Raw genomic sequence first — 16,155 nt, 5'->3', positions numbered from 1 at the left:
GTTACTAAACTATTAAAACGAAATTAAATGTCATCTAAAAGTATGTCATGACACAGACTTCAAATTTTCACATATACAATGACATGCTCTTAACATAGTCATATCACCTTGGTTTCTCACAGTGTTAATGGCAAGGTACTATTCTTGGTGCATGGTATGTACTAACTAATTTAGTCCTCATAACAACCCTATCAGAGGAGAACTATTATTATACAGAGTAAAGAAATGAGACATAAAGAGGTTAAGTAACTGGCTAAAGGTCAGCAGCTAGTAAGTGATTTGAATCCAGACAGTCTGGTTCTGCAATCCATGCTTGACAACGATGCTATATTACTTCTTTACTGATTTGGGCAGTCTCCAATTTATGAATAAGCCCGTGTTCAAATTTCACTGGGAAATCTACTTTTTAAAACTCAGGGACTCCCTGGTGGTGCAGTGGTTAAGAATCTGCCTGCCAACGCACGGGTTCGATCCCTGGTCCAGGAAGACCTCATATGCTGCGGAGGAACTGAGCCCGTGTGCCACAACTACTAAAGCCCGGGTGCCTAGAGCCCATGCTCTGCAACAAGAGAAGCCACCGCAATAAGAAGCCTGTGCACCGCAATGAAGAGTAGCCCCTGCTCGCCGCAACTAGAGAAAGCCCCTACGCAGCAACAAAGACCCAATGCAGCCAGAAATAAATAAATAAATAAATTTATAACAAAACAAAAACAACTCAGAATGCGTGACTTCAGAAAACCAGCCTGGAGTATTAGAAAAACACAGGATCTAGGTTTGAATCCTACTATTGTCTATCTCATTAGGCTGGTCTGAGAATTAAATGAAAAAACATAATTGCTAATACAGTTCCTGACCCACTATTATTTTCTTCCCTCTGAAATTTCTGAGCTCAGAGCAATAACGTTATAAATGGTAGTTAGGATCCCAAACTGACCCATCCCTAATTCTAGTAGTGAACCTAAGCACAATTTACATTTATGTTTCTACAGCAAGAAGCAGAATTCTGGTTTCAGTTGTGTTAGGATGTCTATTTCTGTAGAGTTATTTGGAAAAACAAAGATGTCACTAAATGAACAGGTTACACTTGTGGGTAGAAACTAGGATTTCAGGTGGATTTTGAGATCTCCAAAGAGCTTTTAATTCTTTAAGGTCAATTCCTCAATGTTAAGCATCAAGTAGGTCACTTGTTAAATGTTTTCTGATGAAGACTGTATGCAGTAAATTATGATCATTAAGTGCAAAAATTAACTCATTGCTATTAGTGGGGCTATCTCTTTACTATAGCATGGCTAGGGACCCCTTTTATATATTAACAAGTGTAAATGCATTTGTTAAACATATCATATATGAACTATTATTAAATTCATTAACAGCTGGCCATTTGAGCACTGAATGTGTGTCAAGCACTGGAATAAACACTCTACAAGGATTACCTCACTCTTCACACATCTCGATCAGACAGGTTCTCATATAAAAGGTGAAAAAATAAAGGCATGGAAAGATTAAGTAACTTGCAAGATTCAGTCACTGAGAAGTGGCAGAGCCAGGATTTTCTCCCAGGAAGTCTCATTCCAAATTAACTTTGAAGGGTAAAGTGGCAAACCACGTAAATAAATCAGCTTTTGTCTCAGATATATAAATATATATGGTGACACATAGTGGTGTGTGTATGCATGTGTACATACGTAATTTTATTACACTGTCTCAATAAAAAAATAGTAAGTGGAGATAGGTATATACCAATTTTAAGTTAAAATGTTTAGTTTAATTTCATTTCATGAACCATTAAGAAAAAGTTAGTCACCTATAAAATACCATAAGAGTGTATCTTTTCCAGTTACCTGTTGAAGAAGAAAACTGGAGGCTGTTTATTGCACTTCTGATATCACCAGAACATCCTTGACAGAGCAACTCTAGAGAAGCTTTATCAGGGACAACAATCTTTCCTCCATCCTAAAATGAAAAAATTAAAATTAAAAAAGCTATTTTCTAAGCAAAAAACAAACAAAACCACCTATTTTCTAAACTTAATGGAAGTATAATAGAATCTTTCCAATTTGAATGCTAAAAAGCCTACATGTTAAACAACAGTCTGCTTATGAAGGTACAAGTGTCAATGACATCGCAGTTTAAGGTAAAATTTCAAGGTTATAAAATATCGTTTTACTTTTTTACTTGGACTAGGTTATATTTTGAAGTTCTTTCACTATATACATACATATATACAAATATATATAAACACACACACACACTCACACACAAATGCATAAATATGTGAATACGATATATCACCTATCACACCCTTGGTAGATCAAGTATAAGACAAGAAAAACTTATCCTCTCTTCCCCCTCAGAAACTCTTAATAGTTACTGACGACATAACTTAAGCTGAATTCATGTGATTGTTCATAGATGATCCCATTTCAGCTCTTGATAGAAAAATAGTACTGTGCTACGATCTTCAATATATTTTTAACTTTATTAACCAAAGCTGTTTCAAAAGTTCTTTATGAAAGTTATCCTTTTGCTCCACAGATCCCAACTTTGTAACATTTGTTACCACTTTAGGAGGAGCCTTTCCAGACCACTTTTTGTGCACACATATCTGTTAAGTAAATACAGTATCTGTAAGTATATATAGTATCTGTAAGTATATTCAGAGTTAATTTTTTAAACGTAAGTGGGATTATATCATACGTATTATTCTATGAATTAACACCATTCTTCGTGATTTTTCTATGTTAGTACCTTTAAGTCTACATAATTTAAAAAAAATATTATGGGTAGACAGTAATTTAACTAATATTTCCCCAAATGAAGGGACATTTACATTGTTTCCACTTTTTTACTATTCCAGACCTATATATATACTATACATACAGCTGACCCTTGAATAATGTGGGGTTAGGGACGCCAGCCCTCCTCACAGTAGACAATCCAAGTGTAACTTATAGTTTGCCCTCTGTAGCCGTGGTTCTGCATCCTCGGATTCAACCAATCATGGATCAGTAGTACTGCAGCATTCACTACTGAAAGAAATGCACATATATGTGGCCCATGCAGTTCAAACCCATGTTGCTCAAGGGTCAACTGTATACCTTTGCCAACATGCATGAACATTTCTGTAGAAGCAGAGTGCCCTTCAAAGTGTCTGTAACATTTACCAGTTTTATTTTTCCTAGCAATGGTAGGTGAGAGTGTTCATTTTTCCATATCTTTGGCAACCCTGTATATAAATCTTAAATTTTTTGTACTCTGATATGTGAAAAATGTTACCTGGTTTAAATATGAATTTCTCTGATTACTACGTAGGGCTGAACACCTCTCATGTTTACTATCCATTTGTATTTCTTTGTGTACTGGCTTCTGTTCTTAGCCTTTTTTTTTTGTAGGCATATTTTTATGTATTCAGGTATTAGTGGGGCTTCCCTGGCGGCCCATTGGTTAAGAATCCGTCTGCCAGTGCAAGGGACATGGGTTCGAGCCCTGGTCTGGGAAGATCCCACATGCCGTGGAACAGCTAAGCCCGTGCGCCGCAGCTACTGAGCCTGCGCTCTAGAGCCTGCAAGCCACAACTACTGAAGCCTGTGCTCTAGAACCCATGCTCCGCAACAAGAGAAGCCACCGCAATAAGTCCGCGCACCGCTATGAAGAGTAGCTCCCCCTTGCCGCAAGTAGAGAAAGCCCACACACGGCAACGAAGACCCAACACAGCCAAAAATAAAATAAATAATAAATAAAAAAATATATTCAGGTATTAATGCTTTTCTGTTAAAAAACTGCAAATATTTTCTTTCATTCTCATGCTTGTTTTTTATCTTTGTCTACCATGCCTTCTGTCATTTACTAAGTTTTCCATTTTTTCTGAAGTAAATCCATGGCTTTCAGGTTTTTGTTTCTTGCTTAGAAGACTTTCCCCCAACCCAAAGTCAGTATTTTTTCCTAATACTCTTCTAATTTTTGTATTCAAATCTTTAATCAAGGTTTAAATTATTTTTGTGCATAGTATGAACTAAAGAGGCAACCTTATGTTTTTCTATATGAATATCCAATTGTTCCAACACCAGTCGTTAACCGTAATAGTCTACTTTCCTTCCCCAGTGATGTAAAATACCACTTCCATTATATAAAAAATTCCCATTTACACATACTGATCTATTTCTGTGCTGTCTTCTCATTTTATTCTTCCATTTGTCTATTACTGTGCTAATACCACACTGCTGTACTTCCTATAGTTTCATCTATTATGTTCCAATACCTAGACAGCAAGTCTCTCTTCATCACTCTTTTACAAAATTTTCTTGCTCATGCCTTCTCTTCCAGATTAACTTTATTTTTATTGGGACTATATTTACCTTAAAAATTGTTTTGAGAGGAGTACTTGTTTTTGAAAAATTCTAGATATGGATTACTTGCCAGTAAGGAAATATAATTTGAAATTATAATCCTTGGTAGCTGAAGAAAATACTATGGATGTTAATTACTGTGCACATGGCAAATATGGCTAAGATGTATGATCAGCAGTTCCTTCCACACTTTATATACCTCATGATATCAGAAAAGACTAAAGATCTTTCTTCCTATGAATACAGAGAAACATTTATTTAAACTTGAAGAAAAACACTTAAGATATTCAACACTCTTTCTTATTATAACTCATTCACTTAAGATGTCAACACTCTTCCCTAATATAATTAACTAAGCTACAGAATACCAGAGATTAAACTCTCCTTTAAATCTTCTTATACTATCATTATCATCCTTGGAGACTCCAGACAGTATCATAACATTTGATTTTATATTTGATTTATATTTATATGTAAATATTGTGCTTGTTGCTGCTCCTTTTATGTAACATATCAATGATGATATCAAAAGTATACTAGTTCTAAAATTCTTGCAGGTCAACTATTTAAGGTAAAGCACATTAACTACATAACAAAGAAGTTATGGTATCTCCTTTTACTAACTTGCTAGAGTAAATGCCATTTGCAATTTAATGACTTAGTCTTAAAAGAAGTTGTGAGTAATGTGATACAGTAGTATGATGCTGACTATTTTTATTTCTTCAATGTTTAATAAATATTTAAATATAGCTTATAATTATCATGCTTATAGTAGAAAACATAGATTTTTTTCAAAAAGACAATAAAAAAATCACAAGTAATCCTACCATCCAGAATCACACTTAGCATTTTTATGTATTTCTTCTAGTATGTATAGGTTTATGTATATATGTGCATTGTGTTGTCATTGACAACTGTATGTTTTGTTTTAGCACAGTGAATTGGAGTCAGAACAAAACTTAAACTCATCTGATACTTAATAGTCATGGAATATTATTCGAGTTATTTCCCTCGAAAGTTCAGCTTCCTTACCTATAAAATGGGGATAATTCTGTATGGTTGTGGTGAGGGTTTAATAAGATCAGGTACGTAAAAATACTTTGCATAGGGCTTGACAGATATATCAAGGGCTGGAAACACCATTTCTACTGTTAGATTATCATATAACTTCGCATCTTATTATTTTTAACTTGACATTAAATTGTATTTCCCCATGTCACTGAATATTTTCAAAATGCTAATTAATGACATAATAGTTCACCACAGTAACTGCTCCCTCTATTACTGGACTCAGGGTGTTTCTAATATTTCACTATTAATACTTGTACTTATTCAGCTAAGTGCTCTACATACATACATTATTTTGTTTAATCCTCAGAATAACCTCTCCCTTGGAGAATTCCCTCAGTTCGTTCCTGTGATCCAGCACTCCAAATATATTATGATGTAAGATCCAGTTGACTTATAGCAGTAGGGCCCCCTAGAACCATGCTACTGGGAGTAGAAGTTTCATCAATTTATTTTAACATCATCTTGATTTGAAAGATAGAAAAAAATGATGCGTTAAAACTAACAGCTATGGGACTTCCCTGTGGCGCAGTGGTTAAGAATCCGCCTGCCAATGCAGGGGACACGGGTTCAAGCCCTGGTCTGGGAAGATCCCACATGCCGCGGAGCAACTAAGCCCGTGCGCCACAACTACTGAGCCTGTGGTCTAGAGCCTGCAAGCCACAACTACTGAGCCCGCGTGCCACAACTACTGAAGCCCGCGCTCCTGGAGCCCGTGCTCTGCAACAGGAGAGGCCACTGCAACGAGAGGTCTATGCACACAACGAAGAGTAGCCCCTGCTGGCCACAACTAGAGAAAGCCCCCATGCAGCAACGAAGACCCAAAGCAGCCAAATAAATAAATAAATAAATAAAATAAATTTATGGGGGGAAAAGGTAACAGCTATTTCAGGGACTTCACTGATGGCGCAGTGGATAAGACTCTGTGCTCCCAATGCAGGGGGCCCGGGTTCAATCCCTGGTCAGGGAACTAGATTCCACATGCATGCCGCAACTAAGATTTCGCATGCCACAACTAAGGAGCCTACCTGCCGCAACTAAGACCCCGCGCAACCAAATTAAAAAAAAAAAAAAAAAGTACAGCTATTTCAGAACAATGTTAGTATACTTAACACTATTGAACTGGATGGTTAAAAATGGTTAAGATATTTCTAATACATAATACAGCTAATAATACTGTATTACATATTTGAAAATTGCTAAGAGAAAAAAATCTTAAATGTTCTCACCACAAAAAAGAAATACTAATTACATGACATGATGGAGGTGTTAGATAACCCTATGGTGGTAATCATTTTTCATTACATAAGTTTATCAAATCAATGTGTCATACACCTTAAACTTACATGATGTTATATGTCAGTTATATCTCAATAAAGCTGGAATAAAATGGTTAAGATGGTAAATTTTATGATATGTATTTTTATCAAAATAAAAAATACATTAAATCTTTAAAAAGTGACAACAGGACAAAAGTAGAGTTGGACTGTTGCTGACTAATGGACCTAGATGCCAGAAAACAGCTTCTTGATAACAGATACAATTTAGAACACTAAGCCAAGCAAAGGGAAATTTACCTCAATGTGAAAAAGAAAATTAAGTTTAAAAGTAGAAAAAGGTTAAGGATTTTTAAAATTACTATTTCCTACATTTTCTAAAATGACGTGCTTTATGAGTGTAATTAAAATTCTTTAATTTTAAAAACTGAAATAGTTTGTATCTCTAACTCCTCAAGTTTATATAATACTACTTAAGTTTGGCTTTCTATAATTACAATGTAAGATTCAAATTAATCAGTTCTTAAAAGACTTACCTTATTAGCTTCTTTTGTCACTATTCGATTAAGAAATTTCATCATAATTGTTGGTGCCACAGGGTTGAAACTGTCAAAGTTTTATAAAGAAAGATAGTGGTTACGTGATTAATTAAAAAATACAGTATGTATATGAAATTCTAAGCAGAAATTTCATTCTTACCTAATATTTGATATAGCACACTCTTCCTGAATTTCTTTGGGAAACAGTAACCTTTGATTATTACCTCCACTGAGACTGTCAGAGATTATAAATATTAGAGGACATCGACCAATCTGCACGTACTTCCTAAAATAACAAAAGATAGCAAGCAAATAAACAAATGGGACCTAATGAAACTTAAACGCTTTTGCACAGCAAAGGAAACCATAAACAAGACCAAAAGACAACCCTCAGAATGGGAGAAAATATTTGCAAATGAAGCAACTGACAAAGGACTAATCTCCAAACTTTATAAGCAGCTCATGCAGCTCAATATCAAAAAAACAAAAAACCCAATCCAAAAATGGGCAGAAGATCTAAATAGACATTTCTCCAAAGGAGATATACAGATCGCCAAAAACACATGAAAGAATGCTCAACATCATTAATCATTAGAGAAATGCAAATCAAAACTACAATGAGATATCATCTCACACTGGTCAGAATGGCCATCATCAAAAAATCTACAAACAATATATGCTGGAGAGGGTGTGGAGAAAAGGGAACCCCCTTGCACTGTTGGTGGGAATGTAAATTGATACAGCCACTATGGAGAACAGTATGGAGGTTCCTTAAAAAACTAAAAATAGAACTACCATACGACCCAGCAATCCCACTACTGGGCATATACCCTGAGAAAACCATAATTCAAAAAGAGTCATGTACCAAAATGTTCATTGCAGCTCTATTTACAATAGCCAGGACATGGAAGCAACCTAAGTGCCCATCAACAGATGAATGGATAAAGAAGATATGGCACATACATACAATGGAATATTACTCAGCCATAAAAAGAAACGAAATTGAGTTATTTGTAGTGAGGTGGATGGACCTAGAGTCTGTCATACAGAGTGAAGTAAGTCAGAAAGAGAGAAACAAATACCATATGCTAACACATATATATGGAATCTAAGGAAAAAGAAAAAAGGTCATGAAGAACCTAGGGGCAAGATGGGAATAAAGACACAGACCTACTAGAGAATGGACTTGAGGATATGAGGAGGGGGAAGGGTAAGCTGTGACCAAGTGAGAGAGTGGCATGGACATATATACACTACCAAATGTAAAATAGATAACTAGTGGGAAGCAGCCGCATAGCACAGGAGGATCAGCTCGGTGCTTTGTGACCACCTAGAGGGGTGGGATAGGGAGGGTGGGAGGGAGGGAGATGCAAGAGGGAAGAGATATGGGAACATATGTATATGTATAACTGATTCACTTTGTTATAAAGCAGAAACTAACACACGATTGTAAAGCAATTATACTCCAATAAAGATGTTAAAAAAAGAAAAAAGATAGCAAGCAAGGTTGAAATTTAAACCACCTGCCATTTAATCTGGAGTTTTAGAAAAGTTCACTGAAACTCACCTCAGAACTTCATGTAAAGTATGAGAATCTCGATAAAACTGGTTAGGTAAATCCTACCCAAAACAAAGGAGAAATATTAGCTCAGTTTTATTCCCATGTAAATTTATTTTCAGATTTATATTTACCAAAACAGGAAAAATGTTATCTATTCAATGTACTGTAACCAGAACTTTTGTAGAAATTAAGGGAGACATCAGATAGCTGATATCCTAAATAGTAATACACATCAATGGGATTTTGATAGCAAATTCCTTAGGGTCACTACAGATCATAACATTTTTACTAAGACGTCACTTTCCAAATGTTTTTTGCCTTTCTATACTTAGGCCATTAAATTCTTAAAGTTCATTAACCTGTAGCTACTCTATCCAAGTTTACTGCAAAAAACTTTAGGTTTCTTCTATTACACAAAGCCTTTATGTTATATTTTACCAGTACTAATACTATGGAGAGAGTAAATGTCATTATCACATAAAATATATCTTACAATTGTTTACTCAATAGTTATAGCAGAATTTCAAAAGCTGTCCTTACTTCAACTAGAATTATCTTCTTATCAGTTCTCAGATCATCTCCAAGCATTTGTAGTTTGTTATATTTTGTCGCTCTTAGTAGAAACTCTTTAAAAACTGCTATCTGAGACTGATAAGGAAATACATGGAAGCTTGATTCTGAAAGGAAACATATTTAATACTTTTATTTTCAACCAAATATACACACCAATATTATACATATGTACGTAATATACATATACATTAATGAGTACATTTACATATACATGAAGGAGCACACAATATTGTAGACTGTTTTTTAATTAGGCAAAACTGTTCAAATTTAAAATAGAATATTCATTTCAAAAGACAAAAGTCACTATGAACAACAGTAACTTTTCTGTACCAATGAAGGTAATATGGAGTTAACTGATTTCAGAACACAGCTGTTAGTATAAAAGTCATACAATTGGTAAAAATATTTATGACTCTGCCTACACATTGAAGATTCTCCCTATTAGTGCATGACTATAAATGAGCTGTTTTCAATAACAGTAAGTTTTAATTTAATTTAATAATAAGTTTTGGGCTTCCCTGGTGGCGCAGTGGTTAAGAATCCGCCTGCCGGGCTTCCCTGGTGGCGCAGTGGTTAAGAATCCACCTGCTAATGCAGGGGACACGGGTTCGAGCCCTGGTCCGGGAAGATCCCACATAAAAAAAAAAAAAAAAAAAAAGAATCTGCCTGCCAATGCAGGGGACACGGGTTCAAGCCCTGGTCTGGGAAGATCCCACATGCCACGGAGCAACTACGCCCATGCGCCACAACTACTGAGCCTGTGCTCTAGAGCCCGTGAGCCACAACTACTGAGCCCGTGTGCCACAACTACTGAAGCCCGCGTGCCTAGCGCCCGTGCTCTGCAACAAGAGAAGCCACCGCAATGAGAAGCCCGTGCACGGCAACGAAGAGTAGCCCCTGCTTGCTGCAACTAGAGAAAGCCCGCGCACAGCAACGAAGACCCAATGCAGCCAAAAATAAATAAATAAATTTTAAAAATAAACAAACAAACAAAAAAACCCATATACCCAATAGGGTCTTAGAAATCTTAAAGATATAGATGGGGGGCTTGTTACAAACCTCCTGTAAACCAGACTTTCCCCACTATTTCCACTACCTTCAGAGCAAACCTTACCAGGATTAAATATCTCCTTGAAATCATCATTTTGGAATTGTGGTAAAACTGGATTAATCCACTCTTGTACTTGAATACCATGCTCCTTTGATAGTATTTTTATAGTTGTTGTTTTTCCACATCCAGGGGGTCCTGTTATTAATAAAATAGATCCACCCTAAAACCAAATATAAACATGAATAAAAAATCAAAATCATTGGAATGCTAGAATATTATGTTTGAATATTCTTTCTAAATATTAATTACCTCTACAGATATTTACTGAATGTTGGGTATAAGCAGACTAAATTTCACGATGCTAGCTGGAATAAACCAGCTTTAGATAAGAGAATCTTATTTCCTGAACTTCTAAGCATAGCTTCTGATAATTCCTCAATTCTTGCATTATGTTCCTCCCAAGGACTACTCAGTAGCCAAATTAAAACAACTTCAGCTAGATTAAAGAGGTAATGTCTGAAACAAGTATTTTTAGGGGTTACCTGAACTCATAAAATTCAACCTTAATACAGACCTCTCTTTGGATTATATACTTCAATATTATATAAGTATAATATTCTTATGGAAAAACCTCAGTTTAGATATCAGATTCTTTAAGAAATGTATATTAAGAAATACATTACCAGAGACAGGACTCTAAAGACAGACTAGAGGATGCAGCTACCAGTAACATTCCCTCATTCAGTAAATCTGATAAAAAAGTTAAAACTGAAAAATTATCAGGGGAAGATGTCCTACATATAATGGTGGGCTGTAATCCTTGCTCATTTGTTTACCTTTATTAACTACAGTAAATAAGGGCCTGTATACCTGGACCCAGAGAAGAGCCAGTTACACTTTAATTTTATTATTTATTTATTTATTTTTTGGTCATGCTGTGCGGCTTGTGGAAAGAGAAGGTGAAGGCAACTGTACTAGATTTTAAAAGCCCTAAGAGATAGAACAATCAAATGTAACGGGTGGTCCTTGATTAGATACTGGTTGTAACAAACCAGATATAAAAGACAACTGGAAAAATGTGAGTATGAACTGAGCATTAGATAACATTAGAGAATTAAATGCCAAACATTTATAATTTATGTTAAAATACTCATGGGAGAAAATGATGGGTATTTTTACAGGTACATGAATATTCACTTACTATTCTATTTTTTCTTTATGTTTCAAGAATCTCAAAATTAAAAAAGTTTAAAAAGAGAGAGAGAGAATATTCTAGCTTGGGGGCCAAGGGTAATTATGGAATTAGGAAGTGAAAGAAAAAACATAAGCGTAAGATGAATGACTATTTTAGGCTATATTTAATACAAAAACTAATATGCAATTTGCCTACTTGCTTTAGTGTGAGATAATCTGATATGCTAAATATATTAGCACCCTAATGGTTTACTATGCTTTATATATAAGAGGGAAAAAGAGGTATAAGTCAAGGGGGAAACGCAAAGTCTCTTGAGTGTTTTAATGAGGAAGAAGTAGTAAGGTCAGACAGCTTTCTACTGCAGGTGATCTGGACTTATGAGAACAAAGTCAACATGAAAGTTTTTAACTTCTTATAACCAACTATAAGCCAGAGAAACATCTGAGGCCAAATGTTTCTAAACACATTTCTTATTTAGTTACCTGCTTTGGCTGCCTTTCTAAGACTTCAGCTTTTAACCAGGTTTCAACTTCTTCAATTTTCTTTTTATGCACAGCAAGTTCATGCTAAAATTTTCAAGTTTCAAATAAAACATTTTAACTCAAAAATTTTTGATACATCAGCACAGGTTAATCTACACATTTTTAATGAAAAAAACTAGAAACAAGTAACATGATATAGTAATAAAAAGGTCCTTTTGATTATACTTAATTCAATCCTTTATATTGATATGGAAAAATTCTATTCTTAAACTGACCCCAGTATATGAAAATTTGAGGCACATATGCAATTATAAAATATTTTAAAATCCTGTAATACATTTTGGGAAGAGGATTAATAGGGAGGGGTATTACATTTAGCAAAAAATTAAATGGATCAAGTCTATGTTGGGGGTTAAATTAAATCGAAGACAAATAACCAATGGTATACCTTCTGAATAACTGTTGGGAAAATTTGAGCCTTGGAATATAAAAAACCTAGAAATTATTTTTTTTTTTCTAATTCATTTAGGCAGAAAGATTTTTATGAATAGTATCTGAAAATGCACATCCCTCTCCTTCCTGAAACTAAATTACGTAGACTTGTTTGTATGCCATTTATTACCTGCGTTTCTGGTTTGTATTTATCCACCCATGGTTCATTTTCTGACAGATATTCTTTTGAATTTTCTAGACCATAAATCTGCTTTGAGGAAGATAGGTTTCCTCTTTTTCTAGCTGGAAATTTGCTACTTTCTAGTGTGGAAGACACCTTTTTTCTTCTAAGAATTGAGTTATTCACACCTAATGATGTGGCAGTAATAGTAGAGATGCTTGTAGTCTCCGAAAAATCATCAAATGATGAGTCTACCCAGTTTGTTGTCTGAAAAAAAGAAACCACGTAAACACTATTACATTTTTTTTGCATCTATTCCCTATGTAACTAAACTACTCTATTAAAAAAATTCTTATACTTGTAACATTTAAAATAAAAATCTCACAAATTAACTCTTTAAATAAAATTGACTCTGTATTAGTCATTTTTGTACTTTACAATAAGCATAAATGTATACTTATCTACTTGACCATGGTAATGATGGATGTCATATAAATGAATAGAGAATACAAACTTAATTCCTTTTATTAATTATAATCTTCCCAGAATAAAGATTAGACTGATACTTTAAAAACTCATTTGTAGCCCTGAAACACAAATATTAAAATTACCTACCAAAAAAGAAGTAAAACAGAATAAAGAAAAAAAGGCATTATTTTAACCATGTAGAGCAGTAAGAAAAGTAACACTTCTGCCTTGACCAGGTTAATACATTCACAAACTAAGAACCATTTTATACATTCAAATAATCCCTACTGGCTTTAAGAGATGTGAAGATAGGTCTAAGAATACTGAAGCTATGAACAGTTTGTAATTATGACTTGATTATATTTTTCTTCAGCTCATGAAGCAACTAATATGTTTATGAAAGGGAGGCAGGCTTTCCAGGGAGGGTGATTTGTCAGATTTGTTTAGGAAAAAGAGTACTGGTTTAATAGAGCAGGAAAATCAGTGAGTTCTATTTCATGGTCTTCTGGTCTATAGAAACTATTAACCCCTCTACGTTTCCCTCCAACATTTCCTTTTCTTTAAAATCCTTTGCAAGAATACATAGAGAAAAATGCTAAGTTAAGCAATTTTAACCTAAAAATATTTAGGAGTATTAAAAAGCGTTCTTTTTTTAATAATTAGAATTTTAAAAGTGGACTTTTTCTTAACATTCCAACAGTATAAATCTAAAAAAATCTAGCTTAGTACCTGACTTTTGTAATTCCCTGCCTGACTAACAAGATTATATTTTCCTTAAAGAATACTCAGCCATAGTTGTGAACGATTTATTTGACAGTGTTCCTTTCTGGGAGACAAACAAAACAAAAAACAGAGGTTGGAGCTGAAAGTAGGCTCGGGAGAAGCAATACTTACAAGTATTTTATGAATGTGAAATCAAACTTCATTCCTCTTATAAACAGAATCTAGGATTATGATCAGCAGTGGGTAAAGAAATGAAGACGCTTTGGGAAAAAAATTTTAGTCATAGCTACCCAATTCATTTCCTCCTCTTTAAAAAGACGATTACTAGTATTACAATTTTGGCCCCTTTCCTCTATTTTTAAGAGTACATAAAAATAGTAGTAGTAGTAAAACTCTTGATAGCAACTCTGATCTAACGATTCCAATCTCCATGTTACTTATACATTTTACAGTTTTATTTCTTAGGTAAATGTGGATTTCCATTTACTTTAAAAAAAAAAAGAGGAAGAGGAAGAGAAACAGCAAAGTTAAATAATTCACTTAGAGTAAAAGAAAAATCAGATCCACCACTAGGAAAACAGCTAACTTTCAGTATACTGTCTGATACCCATCCTACCCACCCGCTAGCCTTGTTGAGAACTGGCACACTGAACCACATAATTTCTAAGAAGCAGGGCTTGTTGTTAAGCTATAACACCAACTACAGCTCATGTATTTTTCTTCTACTGCTCTTTCATTCAAGAGTTTTCAGCCTTTTCTTTGTGACCAGGATTGTAAATAAACATTTTTTCAAAATTAAGGTTGTGTTTTCAGTGTACAGTTGTTTCACAATTTATTATTGAACTTTTTAGATCACTAATTACAACAAATACTGGGCACCATTACTCTCACAGCAGTAATAAGTCATTGGGAACACATATAAAAATTCATAACTCCTTTTGGCAGTTATCACATGGCCATTTTAGTGTATCATACCTTTGTGGAAGATACCTTTGGTCTAAGAAAAGTTTTTGACATTATAAACTTTAATAGTTCCCATCCGTAGCATACAACCTGTAGTACATTAAAGTATAATTCACCTAGGGGAAAAAAAGACGAAAAAAAATCTCAAATTAAGAAAAACTGTAAAACAGAAGTAATTAATATATATTGATAAAAATCAACGACATAATAAAGTTAAGGCTCAAGAACTAGTGAAAGAGAACACAGCAAACATACATGCAGCAAAAAATCAAAATGCTAAAATAAATTTCACTTTTAATGACTATAACTGTCAAATTATCTGTGGTGATGTAATGTTTTTCCTACGAACTCAATAATGTATTAGAGAAAACAGAAAAACTACACATTTGTGTACCTACCTTTTGTCATTAAGAAAAATTAAACAATTTTATTTGTGTAGTTTTCATACTGAAAATTAAAATTCCCCACATTTCATATTATAAAATTTCAAAAAATTTTCCAAAATTTCAAAAATAATAACAAAAAAAAGCACCATACAATGAATTCAGACTTATCACTTACTTTGGACAAAGACTTTATATCTTACTGTAAACTTTTTCTATAACTGTTGTTATTTGAATACGTTATTACGAAATTTTTTGGCAACACTGTTTTCTGACTTTCATAGTTCTTCAATGTTTATACAAACTAGTGAACTCACCAGTTTTAAGTTAGCCAGAAAGAAAGTTTTTTAAGGTCTACAAACCTGTAAACTGAGCTTTATAGTTTGGAGTCACACATAATTTATGTGTAAATACTTCCACACACTAGAAAACAAATCATACACACACACATAGAAATTGTTCACGACTAGGGAAGTTTTTGCTTTGCGGTTTCAAAGAGTTACATAGGTGGAAAACACAGAGTTGGCAGGTCGAAATAAAAGACGCAGACTGTTGTCATAGTCAGGATTCTAGTCGCTCTTTGAAAGCAAGACTGACAGTTACCTCCTTTAAAAAGCAGGCAACTGTCCTTGATGGTACCAGGTTTCTGAAATGAGACGTCAGAGATAGAAGAGAACCTGAAGAGTATTTCTAGCAAACCCACCACCATCCTACACACTGCACTGGGGATACTAAGCTCACACATTTGTCCAACGTTAATACTGCTAGTCAAGGGAAAGCCGAGATGAGCTCGCGTGCCCCGGCTCCAGGCCAGAGCTCTGCACCCCGACCCGTCTCATCCCCAGATGGGATGGGCAGGTCGGGAGGAGGAGCCATGAGAGTCTGGGAAGGCGTGAAGGCAGAGATGGACTCG

At 34.6% G+C, this 16,155-nt stretch overlaps 1 protein-coding gene across 2 annotated transcripts in view; it reads right to left on the bottom strand.

The window, feature by feature from the left end:
• RAD17 (RAD17 checkpoint clamp loader component) overlaps positions 1 to 16,155 on the bottom strand; it is a 29,570-nt gene that overhangs the window by 13,221 nt on the left and 194 nt on the right. Inside the window, exons 1-10 of one of the 2 annotated variants that reach the window (XM_068535458.1) lie at positions 15,846 to 16,147; positions 14,872 to 14,975; positions 12,715 to 12,972; positions 12,093 to 12,176; positions 10,479 to 10,635; positions 9,332 to 9,468; positions 8,798 to 8,850; positions 7,391 to 7,516; positions 7,228 to 7,297; positions 1,842 to 1,953 (exon numbers count right to left, since the gene is read on the bottom strand). In XM_068535458.1, the coding sequence (XP_068391559.1) occupies positions 1,842 to 1,953; positions 7,228 to 7,297; positions 7,391 to 7,516; positions 8,798 to 8,850; positions 9,332 to 9,468; positions 10,479 to 10,635; positions 12,093 to 12,176; positions 12,715 to 12,972; positions 14,872 to 14,975; positions 15,846 to 15,987 (1,243 nt within the window). In that variant the 5' untranslated portion in view covers positions 15,988 to 16,147. Of the gene's footprint in view, positions 1 to 1,841; positions 1,954 to 7,227; positions 7,298 to 7,390; positions 7,517 to 8,797; positions 8,851 to 9,331; positions 9,469 to 10,478; positions 10,636 to 12,092; positions 12,177 to 12,714; positions 12,973 to 14,871; positions 14,976 to 15,845; positions 16,148 to 16,155 lie in introns of those variants that run through there. The other variant, XM_068535459.1, reaches the window with a different exon arrangement.

The sequence above is a fragment of the Eschrichtius robustus genome, chromosome 2 (genome assembly GCF_028021215.1).
Source record: "Eschrichtius robustus isolate mEscRob2 chromosome 2, mEscRob2.pri, whole genome shotgun sequence".
NCBI lineage: Eukaryota > Metazoa > Chordata > Mammalia > Artiodactyla > Eschrichtiidae > Eschrichtius > Eschrichtius robustus.
This window is presented reverse-complemented; position numbering and strand designations above follow the sequence as displayed.